Source organism: Dasypus novemcinctus, chromosome 6 (genome assembly GCF_030445035.2).
Source record: "Dasypus novemcinctus isolate mDasNov1 chromosome 6, mDasNov1.1.hap2, whole genome shotgun sequence".
Taxonomy (NCBI): domain Eukaryota; kingdom Metazoa; phylum Chordata; class Mammalia; order Cingulata; family Dasypodidae; genus Dasypus; species Dasypus novemcinctus.
The window spans coordinates 59,278,160-59,290,758 of record NC_080678.1 but is presented as its reverse complement, the minus strand read 5'-3'; the positions used below and the strand labels follow the sequence as shown (position 1 = coordinate 59,290,758).

The 12,599-nt window shown below is 35.1% G+C and overlaps 1 protein-coding gene across 2 annotated transcripts in view; it reads right to left on the bottom strand.

The window, feature by feature from the left end:
• Positions 1 to 12,599, bottom strand: part of PRKG1 (protein kinase cGMP-dependent 1) — a 1,391,770-nt gene that overhangs the window by 414,602 nt on the left and 964,569 nt on the right. For both annotated transcript variants that reach the window (XM_058298873.2, XM_058298872.1), the window contains exon 5: positions 810 to 873. In XM_058298873.2, coding sequence (XP_058154856.1) covers positions 810 to 873 — 64 coding nt within the window. The remainder of the gene's footprint in view (positions 1 to 809; positions 874 to 12,599) is intronic.

The following is a 12,599-nucleotide window of genomic DNA, read 5'->3' as shown; positions in this document are numbered from 1 at the left end:
AACCCTGTTCTCCATGTTGCCCACTGCAGAATGCGAAGACATCATACTCTGAGCTGATGATGACTTTGCATTCAGTGTTCTCAGATTCCCAACACTATCTACGTTTCCTCAGCAGAAAGGAACAGATAATTTTTTTCTCAATTTAACCTGAAATAGAACTCACACACCCAATAACTTCAGAAGAACAGCTTTAGACACTAAAACCAGTCTGCTTTAAATTTGACCTTGAGCTCATCAGCTTGAGCAAAGCAACTTCATTCTGCCAACATTCAATTGTGAATCACAGAGACAACCTATGACTGAATAGCTTAATGTACTTTTCTTTTCTTTAAAACTATGATGGGGTCACAGAAAAAGAAGTAACAGTGACACTTGCACATTCAGACATAAAATTACATGTGTAAAATAAATTTATATGCTAATAAATTATGTATCCAACTGCTAATTTCTGTTGTTAATTTCTTAATCCAAAGCATCACAGTGGCAGTTACTCCAGTTTTTTTTCACACTGATTAAAATAAGAGAAACACACCATCTCCATTTTTAGAAATCAAAGTAACATATTTGCCATAAGAAAAAGCTTTTCTCTCTCTGTAGCTAAATTGACTTGCACATTTCTAACTGTGTATAAATCCTGTATGTGCTGAGCTGCTTTTCATTTGAAGCCAAATGTGTAGCTCATTCTAGAGCTTAAAAAAACAAAACCTAAAAGGTCTATCGCTTGTGAGTTGTCATCACACAGCTATGAAAGAAGCCAGCAGAGCAGGCTGAGCCTCCTCTCAAAAAGTTCAAGGACTAAAAACAATTACCTCTTCAAGGACGTCAGCAAGCTTACTAAGAATCTCTTCAGGAAGGCTCTGAAATGTTGGAACGCTGAAAAATAAAACAGAGAATGATGCTGAAGGCATGAAAAGAACTTACTTTCATAAATAAAACAGTAATATTTCTGAATGAATATACAAAAATGATTCATGACAAAAAATCTTCAGATGAAGAACAAAACAATTATTTAAGCATTATTTCATGTTAAACTGGGGAAAGGCATGTTGTAGTATGAAAACTTGAAAGTTGGACAGATCTGAGTTCAAATCCCACTTATATTTTTCTGCAAGACCTTGCATGCCTCCGCTATAAAGAGGAAGCCACCCCTCCCTTGTCAGTCTGCTGTCCCAAGAGTCCTCCCAGCTCCACCCTTCTACACACACCTTTCTCCAGGCCAAATCCAGCTCATCCCTTAGGACCTAGCTTGAATGATCAGACATTCAGAACTACAATCATTCCTTCAATAACATTGGAAAGTCTTTTGACCTTCAACCCAACCCTTCTCCAATTAGATTAGATCCTCCCATTAAGAGCTCTTTCTATCCTCACTATAATTGGAATCAAATAATCAGTTGTTTGTTAGTAGAAGTCTTCCCTGCTGGAGTGAAAATGCCATTCAAATAGGAACTATATCTGCCTTGCTCATCTCTGTGCTTTTAGTGATTTACAAATAATATAAATTCAATTACACGTGTTGAATGAGGGGACGAAAGCATGGTTAGGCGAATTCATCTTAGGATCAAGGTGGAACCAAGAACTGGATTCATGGTAGACACTCAAAAATGTTAGTTGCCTCCTTTCTATCTCCCTTTCTGATTTTGCCCATGGAGCGGTAAATGAAAATATTGAATAATAGATGTACAAGCCAACAAAACTTACTCTATATGTAAAATAGTAATGACTTTAAATGACAAAAAGGTCATCAACATAATTTCTGAAACACCACTGGAAAAATTTAACTAGGATGTGTAATTAAATTCACATTTAATCATATTTCAATACTGTACATACGAGAAAGAGAGAGAGAGAATACTATAGTTCATATACATTTTTATGCTTTGTGAAATTTGACCTACAAAATAATTTGGATTCAATTAGAATGATATTTTGAAAGAAGCAGAGCATACTGTTTTGATTCAAGCATGAAAGTTTTGCTGCTAATTTGTTACTCTGATTTCCATTTTACTTTGAGTAGAGTATTGATAAAATCCCAAGGTTTTGCGAAGAGGTGTAACAATTCACCCAGGACCATCTGTTCCACCAGATTTACTGCTGTGGTCAGAACCTCGTGGGTTTAATTTCCAGAAGGCAGTCTATTTCAGCAGCTGGATAGAAGATATCACAGAAAGAGACAGAAGAAAATAGAAGAGACTTTCCACGAATTACGCAGGTTGAAAATGTAGCCCTTTCTTGTTCTTTTAATGAGCTATATTTCAGTTCTTCTGAGATGTCTGAATAATTAGATTGCTTCTGTGTCCCAGTGGATATTTGTGGAAAACACAAATTACAACTGAGTTTTCTTATTTTATTATAATTGGCTCCCTTCTCTAGACAGACATTACTTTTTTCTGGGGCCTATTACTTTTAATCTAGACCTTTAATTTCAAGCTTTGCGATGTCTATGTCAAACCATACTATAATACTTTCATTTTCATGAGGGTTCTCATTCATGAGGAAAATTTTAATATTTGCTTGAATACATAACACATTAAAAAAACTAAGTTTTAAGAAGGCATTTTAAATACATTATCTCCTATAATTTTAAATGCCTTTTTAAATGCCTTAAAACACATCATTTATTACTGATAAAAATTAAGGATAATTTGTAAGAAGAAACACTCTAAAAATCATCAAGAATAATTGAAGCACTTTTGGATTTAACAAAATGAAAATCATTTAATAGAAAAATAACAGTCTTCACTTTTACAAATTACTTCTGGAAACACTCCTATAGCTATCATTAAAATCCTAAGAATGCTATTTCTCCAAACAATAGATAAGTTCTCTCATATAATTAATTTGCTTTCTAAGAATTACTGGTCTAGTAATAGCTTGAACATCAAGAATAAAACAATTGAGAATATTCATAGTTTGAATTCTACCTATGAATTCTAATACATCAATTTAGACTCCACTAATTTGGACATATGATAATTCAAAACTAAGTTGTCTATGATTTAGGAAACTTAAAGCAAAATACTAGAGACAAAATTTCAGAAAAAATACTTAAACACTACAGAATATTTCATTTACATAAAAATAATTTATAGTAATATTTTATATGCTAATGACAAATAATTGTTATAGATCTATTGACGTGTTTTGTTTCCCTAAGGACTTGCAATAGTCCTGAAGTTACAGAATGTACCTGAATGTAATAAAATAGAGATAATTTAATGTGTGGCACTTTTCTTTCCATTATTTTTTCTAATCAAATGAAGTAATTACTTGGAATAATAGAAGATAAGATTTGCCAGTCACTGGCCTGGAGGTTTTAAACATAGTATAAATTTCCTTTTTGCAACAACTCTATCAAACAACCACTGTTATTGCTGCCCATTTTACAGATAAGACAACTGGGACCTTAAGAGTTTTCCTTCCTTGAAGAAAAGACCAAATTCTCACGTGAGTGTCTCTTGTGCTAATCACTCTTAGTACAATAAAGGTACTAAAAAAGCCTTTATGTAACTTTCAAACCAGTACTTAATGCTTTTATACAATGATTTAGAAATATTGATCATCATTAATTATATTTGACTATATTATATTCATTAATTTCCCAATTTTCTGTTATGGAAAATATCAAATAAATTGAATGGCTGAAAGAATAGTTCAACGATCACCTGTATCCCCACCACCAGATGTTCAACAACTGCTAACATCTTACGCTATTTGCTTTAGTGACTTTCAATTCATCTATTTTCCTATGAGTCTGTATAGATAAATAGATGGATATTTATGATTAAACATTTGGAAGTAAATTGCAGATAAAATTAAACTTCAACCTGTACTTTACATCATATGCACTTTAGCATACATATCCTAAAAATAAGAGTATTTGCCTAAATAACCATAATACCAGTATCATATGTAAGAAAATTGACTCAAATTTCATATCATCCAATATCCATTCTATATTCATATATTACCTATTGCCCACAAATTCCTTTATTAGTTAATTTTTTTTTTCTTTTCAAAGTAGGATCCAATCAAAATTCAACACTACTTTTGGCTATTGTGCTTCTTTAGGCTCTTAAACTAAAAATAATCTTCCCACCTTTTCTCCCCCATAACTGACTTTTGGAAGAGACTAGGACAACTGTCTTATTGAATATCCCATATTCTGAATTTGTCTCAGTAATTTTATTTCTGGTAATCTACCACATGAAAATAATAACTAACAGAGGGGGAATACCAAATTTACAAAGTATTTTATTAAAGTCATATGTCAATTAAAAAAAACTGGGGTCACATACAGAATAACAAAGACATACAGCAGCAGTTCTCAAAGTGTGGTCTGGGAACCCTGGGGTTCCCAAGACCCTTTCACAGGAGTTCCCAAAATCAACACTATTTCTATAAAAAGTCAAAGATATATAATTTGCCTTTTCACTCTTTTTTTTTCACAGTGTGAAAGAAAGAGGTTTTCAGATGCTACATGACATGTAATGGCATAAAGACTTTGATGGCTAATAGAATATATGCATATATATATCCTTGTCTTTTCTACAGTAAGGTAGTAGGTTTATGGTATACATAGGCTGTTTACAGAAATCAGCTTAGTATGCTTTCAGAACTTCCATTGTGCTCTTACTAGCTGTTTGTTCATTATATCTGCTATAATCCATATAACCTCACTATTATTCAATAAATTTTTCTTTTGATATCCTGAATGTTTCCTTGTGCCTAAGTGGAAAAATAACAAAAGAACTAAATGCATTTTGAATGTCTTGTTTTACAGTAATGGTTCTGATTTTTTTCAAAAATGCTTCTAACTTTAAAATTTTTATTCAAAACTGATATAAATTTTAGAATTTTGTAATACTTGTTAATATTACAAAATTAATAATAGGAACTTTAATATATCTTTCTTATAAGGGTGGATAATTTTTTATAGGGGGTGGTTAGAAAACTCATGTTCTCAAGCCACAGCTGATTCTCTTTTTTAATTTAATTTTTATTTTTTTTATTGAAGTTTATCATTCATACACAAATATCCACAAACAATAAGTGTAGAGTACATGTTACAAACTCCCAAAAAAACATGCATATCATCATACAGGGCTCCCATACATTACCCAACCACCAATACCTTGCATTGTTGTGAAATAATTGTTACAAACTCTGAAAGAGCAACATCAAAACATTACCACTAACTATAGCCAATATCTTACATTTGGTATATTTTTCCCCCAGCCCACCCAGTCAATGACACCCTGTATTAGTATTATATACTTTTTATAGTTCATGAGAGAATGTACGTCTATTTGTTCTGTTAACCACAGTCCATCTTCCACCACAGGATCCATTGTGTTATACATTCCCATGTTTTGTACAATCCATTCAAAAGGTACACTCAATGGTTCTCATATCATCACAGAGGATGTGGAGAAATAGGAAGACTCCTTCATTGTTGGTGGGAATATAAAATGGTGCAGACTTTATGAAAGACAGTTTGGTGGTTCCTCAAGAAACTAAATACAGAACTGCTGTATGACCCAGCAATCCTGTTACTAGGAATATATTCAGAAGAACTGAAAGCAAGGATGTGAAATGGCATATGCACACCCATGTTAATAGCAGCATTATTCACAATTGTTAAAATATGGAAACAACACAAGTGCCCATCAGCCAATGAGTGGATAAACAAACTGTGGTATATATATATACAATGGAATACTATTCATCTGGAAGAAGAAATGAAATTGGGATGCACATTGAACCTTGAGCACATTATGTTGAGTGAAATAAGTCAGATACAAAAGGATATCTATCATATAGTCTCACTAATATGAACTAATATGATGAGTAAACTCACAGAGGTAAACTCTAGAGTATAGGTTACTAGGAAATTGAATGTGGGTTGAGAATGGGAGCTGATGCATAATGTATGTAGAATTTTAATAAGGTTTTTTGGAAATGTGTGGAAATGAATAGAGTTGATGGCAATATATTAGAGTGAGTATAACTAACATTGCTGATTTATAAATGTAATTGTGACTGAAAGGGGTAGTCTGGGGATGTAATATTTCAATTGAAAGGAAGGTAGAGAAAAATGTAGGGACCGTATAACATAGTGATTTTGGCAGTAGATGAAGATTGTGGTTAATAGTGTTAAGTAAAAACAAAAAGTTCTTCCTCTACAGAGTTAAGTATATGGTGATACATGGGAAAATTACAATTAATGTAATGCCTGGATTGTAGTTAACATTAATATTATAATATTTTTGCAGCAATGACAAAGAAGATATACCAACTCTAAGGGAAAACAATAGAGAAGTAGAAGGGGGTATGGGATTTTTCCTTTTGGAGTAATGAAAATGTTCTAAAATTGACTGAGGGGAAGCGGATGTGAATCAACTGATAGAGTCTCTGCCTACCATATGGGAGGCCCCGGGTTCAAACCCAGGGCATCCTGGCCTGTGTGGTGAGCTGGCCCATGAGCAGTGCTGCTGCATGCAAGGAGTGCTGTGCCACACAGGGGTGTCCCCCATGTAGGGGAGCCCCATGTGCAAGGAGTGCATCCTGCATTGAGCTGCCCTGCATGAGAAAAGCACAGCCCACCCAGGAGTGGTGCCGTACATAAGGAGAGCTAATGCAGCAAGATGACTCAACAAAAAGAGGCACAGATTCCCAGTGCCATTGAGAATGCAGGCAGACACAGAACACACAGCTAATGGACACACAGAGCAGATGACGCGGGGAGGAAAGGGGAGAGAAATAAATAAAATAAATTTTAAAAAAAATAATAACAATAAATAAATAAAATAAAATTGACTGAGGTGACAACAGCACAACTGTATTCTCTAAAGCTAAAGCTATAGAAAAAAATAAAAACGACACTTCAGGGAGTTTCCTGACTCATGGGTGAAAGGAATCTACTCCAAAGAAACTTGGAGACACTATTAATAAGAAATGAAATATGACAAAACCTATATTTATTACAGATGATAATAATTCACCTTATTTTCTTAAAGAAAAGAACATTTTTGCATGGCATTATCATGTCAGTTTAACATGGGATGTCATTTTGAGGAAAGTTTAAAGAAAGGGGAATTGAGCTTTTAAATGTAGATATGAACTTTTTAAAAGTAAAAAAAAATTTTGATAGATCTTTCCAAATTAGAAATGAAAAAAATCAGGAAAGCTTCTTACAAGATGAGTTACTCTGTTGCATTGACTACAGAAGCCCATACAAGAGCTCAGAAACCAATAAAGTCTTATAGAGTTGGTTTTGTGGAATGTTTGCTGGATAAAAAAAGTCAGAAAATCATTGCACTTTCTTTTTTTTTTTTTTAAAGATTTATTTATTTCTCTCCCTTCTCCCCACCCCACCCAAGTTGTCTGTTCTCTGTGTCTATTTGCTGCATCATCTTCTTTGTCTGCTTCTGTTGTTGTCAGTGACATGGGAATCTGTGTTTCTTTTTGTTGCATCATCTTGTTGTGTCAGCTTTCCGTGTGTGTGGCACCATTCCTGGGCAGGCCGCATGTTCTTTCACGCTGGGGAGCTCTCCTTATGGGGCGCACTCCTTGCGTGTGGGGGTCCCCTACGCGGGGGACACCCCTGCGTGGCACGGCACTCCTTGCGCACATCAGCACTGAGCATGGGCCAGCTCCACATGGGTTAAGGAGGCCTGGGGTTTGAACTGCAGACCTCCCATGTGGTAGACGGACACCCTAACCGCTGGGCCAAGTCCACTTCCCTGTACTTTGTCTTTTCAATGATATAACAGCTTGCTGAATTAAAGATTTAGTTGCAAGCACAAAGACTGAGTTAAGATCTTGTTGTAGAAATGTACTTTTGCCTTACAAATATATGAATCTACAGACATAGCTAGACTTGCTGTTTTGCTTGTATTACCTGATATTAGAACCAACTAATTACTGAAAAAGATAATTTTTTGCATGAATGTTGACAACAAACATAAGAGGTCTTGAAATATTCAAAAGGTTGATTAGGTTTTTTGTATTATAGGGTTTTATCCTGAAAGAACTGTGTTGACATTTGTACTGATGGTGCTAAAACAATTTTGACCCCTTGGTACAAATCAAAACAGTAACATCAAACTGTACTAGTTGTCATTTCATTCTTAGTCACCACATACTTAGAGTAAACAAACAAACAAACAAAAAAACCATAAAATAAAATGCCAGTTTTACTTTTAAATGTATTTGATGAACCAGTATGTTATTAATTTTATTAAATTTCAACCCTTGAATATATATATGTTTTACTACAGAAGTTATAAACTTACAAAACAATCATGCACAATGTGCAGAATTCCCATATAACACCCCTCTACAAAACATTACAGTGTTGTAGAATATTCATTACAGATTATGAGAGAATATCATCAGACTATTACTACTATGGTCAAAAGCATACATTTGATACATTTTTCCAAATCCCCCTATTATTAGCACAATACCTTCTTTGACATTGATGCAAGAATATTACAATATTGCCATTAACTATAGTCTGTAAGTTATCTTAATTGTATTTTTCCCATGCATCTCCATATTCTTACCATTTTATAATAGTGATGTAGGTTTGTTCTAGTTCCTAAAAGAACACTCTTGTATTTGTACTATTAACCACAATCCTCATCCACTTCCAGTCTCATATGTTATTCAGTTCTTAGATTATTCATGAATATAAGTTCAATATCACTAGTTTTAGGGAAATGAAAATCAAACCTACAATGAGATATCATCTCAGACCTCAATGAATGGCCATTATTTAAATAACAGAAACAGTAAGTGCTGGAGAAGATGTGGAGAAATAGGAACACTCCTTCGCTGATGGTGGAAATGTAAATCGGTACGGCCTCTGTGGAAGACAGTTTGTTGGTTCTTCAGGAAGCCAAAGAAAGAACTGCTCTATGACCTGGAAATTCCTCTACTATGAGTACATCCAGAAGAACTGAAAACAGTGACATGGACACATATTTGCATACCAGTGTTCACAGAGGCATTACTCAGAATTGCCAAAAGATGGGAAAAACCCAAGTATACATCAACTGATGAATGGATAAACAAAATGTGGTATATAAATATGATGGAATATTATGCTCTGTAAGAAGAAATGAAATTGGGACACATATGATAAATGGATGAATGTTGAAGATATTATACTGAGTGAAATAAGTCAGACACAAAAGGACAAGTATTGTATGGTCTCACTAATATGAGCAAATTACATCTTTCCAATATTCTGTGCAATAAAACAGCAGGTCCACTAAAGCATTTCTGCTGTATATTGAAGTATGATGGCTAACTCAAGGAAAATCACATGTACAGTTGTTGGAGTTGTAAGCTAAATTAGCCACTTTTTTCATGAGATATCATTTTTACTTGAGAATGACCAACATACTTAGACCTGAATATTTGGCAGATGATGTTTTAAAAATGAACAAAGTAAGCCTGTCACTTCATGGAAAAAAGACAGATAGTATTTATTGCCAGTGACAAAGTTTAACCTTGCAAATTGAATTTAAAACTTTAGAAAACTTTTATCTGTCACTGTAAGTGTCCCAGCTTCCCAATACTTTAAGACTTTTCTGATGATAGGAGTGATGATTTGCTGAGATTACCAAATGTGACTTTTTTGATATTGGAAATTCAGCATAATTCTATGAACCATTTTTTTTTTCCCCAAATGACCAATGCTTGGTACAAACCCATGCATGGGTAAAAGATGAATTTAAAGTGAAATCTGGATTTAAAGTAACAGAGTATGAAAAATATACTGATAGTTGTTTTAGTTTAGTTGTTTTAGCTGCTGAAACAAATAGCGAGGGACTTCTCGGAAAATGGAGGACTAAAAAGACACAGGACTCTTTTCTCTCCCAGGAAAATAGCTAGACGATAGCCAGAAAAAGCCTGGAAAAAATCTTGTAGGGTTTAGTATACCAGGGGCGGGCTAGACTCCAGGCAGAAGAGAGAGGGGCAATTAAAAGAATTGTGTCTACAAAATTGTGAGTTGCAGCATTTGCAACTGCTCGAAGAACCCCCCACTCTATAGACACTTTTGAATTCTCAGGCCTTGGGCAGTCAGCTACAGACAAAGAGGGCTGCAGGGATCTACCTTCCTAGGAAAGGGGAAAGAGAGGGACACAGCCTAAGGCTGACTCAGCTTTTGACCCACAAATTTGGTCTGCTGTGTCCCATGGGCCCTTGTAGGCTGATTGGGGCTGCACCATTATTTGCCTTGGGAGCCCACAAGGGACTAAAGAAATCTGATCCTCTTAATCTCCTGTACTGACTGAAAGTGGTCGTTGAAGACACAGAGGGGAGTGAAAGTATTCCCTAGCTGGGAAAAGGAAGGGGCTGCCTGCAAAGATGAGAGAATTTGCCTCTGAGAATGTTTGAATTAAGAGGCTCCTAGCCTCCAGGCAGGATCCTCTGTCACAAAGATCAAATACAATATAACAAGGCTTTGAACTGAGAGGCCTGCCAAAGAGTGCCATCTTCTGGGGTACAAAGGAATTGCACATGAGGAAATTAAAAGTTAAAAGTAAGAGGTTTTTTCTGAGCTTTATAGCCTCCCACCCCAAGGTCCTTGGAAGGTGATCTGCAACACATTACTGGGTCCAGAGTCCAGATGTGAGCAACTAACAGGGACAATCCTAAAGACCCATTTCAGGTTAAACCAAAAATCAAAAACAGCTGTAACCCACAGCCTCCTGCCACCAAATCCCTACAAAAGATAGAGAAATTGAATGTCTGAGTAAACTTACCATCCTAATAATATGCCTAGAAATCAGCAAAAAATGACAAGCCATACTAAGAATATGGAAGACATGGCCCAAGATATGGAATATATCAAAACCCCAGGAGAGATGCAAGATTTAAGACAACTTATCAATGAGATACACACAAATTTCCAAAATCAAATTAATGAATTGAAAGACAATATGACTAAAGAGATAAATAACATCAAGAAGACACTGAGTGAGCACAAAGAAGAATTTGAAACCTGAATAGAAAAGTAACAAAGCTCATGGGAATAAAACACACAATAGGTAAGATAAAAAACACATTAGATGCATACAATAGTCGACACAAAATGTCAGAAGAAAAAACAAGTGATACAGAAGAACAGCTGAAATTAAAGAGAGAAAAGGATAGAAAAAAACTTGAGGAGGGGCTCAGTGACATAAATGATAACACAAAATGCAGCAACATAGGTGTCATGGGAGTTCCAGAAGGAAAAGAAAAGGGGAAAGGGGCAGAAAGAGTGTTTGAGGAAATAACAACTGAAACCTTCCCAAATCTTACGAAAGAAATGAACTTATACATCCAAGAAGCACAGCATACTTCAATCAGAATAAATCTGAATTGACCTGCTCCAAGACACAAACCACAGAGAATGTCAAATGTCAAAGATAAAGAGAAAATTCTGAAAGCAGCAAGGAGAAGCAAAGCATCACATACAAGGGATGCCTAGTAAGACTTAGTGTGGACTTCTCATCAGAAACCGTGGAGGCAAGAAGACAGTGGTATGATACAATTAAGGTACTGAAAGAGAAAAACTGCCAGCTGAGACTTCTTTATCCAGCAAAATTTCCCTTTAAGTATGAAGGTGAGTTTAAAATATTCAAAAATGAACAGAAACTAAGATAATTTGTAAAAAGTAATCCACCTTTGCAAGAAATATTAAAGGGAGTCTTACAGCCTGAAAGTAAAAGACAGGAGAGAGAGGCTTGGAGAAGAGTATAGAAGACTAGAATAGCAGAAAGGATAATGAAAAGAGATGAAAATAAGATATGGCATATGAAAACCAAAGAATAAAATGGTGAAAGTAAATAATGCATTTATGGTAATGTGAATGATTTATTCCTGTTATGCAAGGGTGGTTCAACATAAGAAAATCAATTAATGTAATACATCACATTAAAGGATAAAACTCCCCAGTCAAAAGATATAGGCTGACAGAATGGATTAAAAAACATAATCCATCCATATGCTTTCCACAAGACACTCACCTTAGACCCAGGGATACAAACTAGCTGAAAGTGAAAAGTTGGAAAAAGATACTCCATGCAAACAGTAACCAAAAAAGAGCAGGGGTAGCTATACTAATATTGGACAAAGCAGACTTTAAATGCAAAAAAGTTATGAGACACTGAAGGCCATAATATATTCATAAAAGGGAAAATCCACCAGGAAGAAATAAGAGTCATATATATCTATGCACCTAACCAGGGTGCCCCAAAATACATGAGGCAAACTCTGGCAAAACTGAAGGGAGAAATAGACATTTCTACAATAGTAGTTGGATATTTCAACACACCACTCACATGATGAGATAGAACAACTAGACAGAAGATGGACAAGGAAACAGAGAACTTGAACAATATGATAAATGAGCAATAACTAATGGAGATACACAGAGCATGGCACCCAAACTCAGCAGGTTATACATTCTTTGCAAGTGTTCATTGTGCTTTATCCAGGATAGACCATGTGTTAGTTCAAAAGCAGGGCTCAGGGAAACAGATGTGGCTCAACAGATAGAGCATCCACCTACCATATAGGAGGTCAAACGGTTCAGT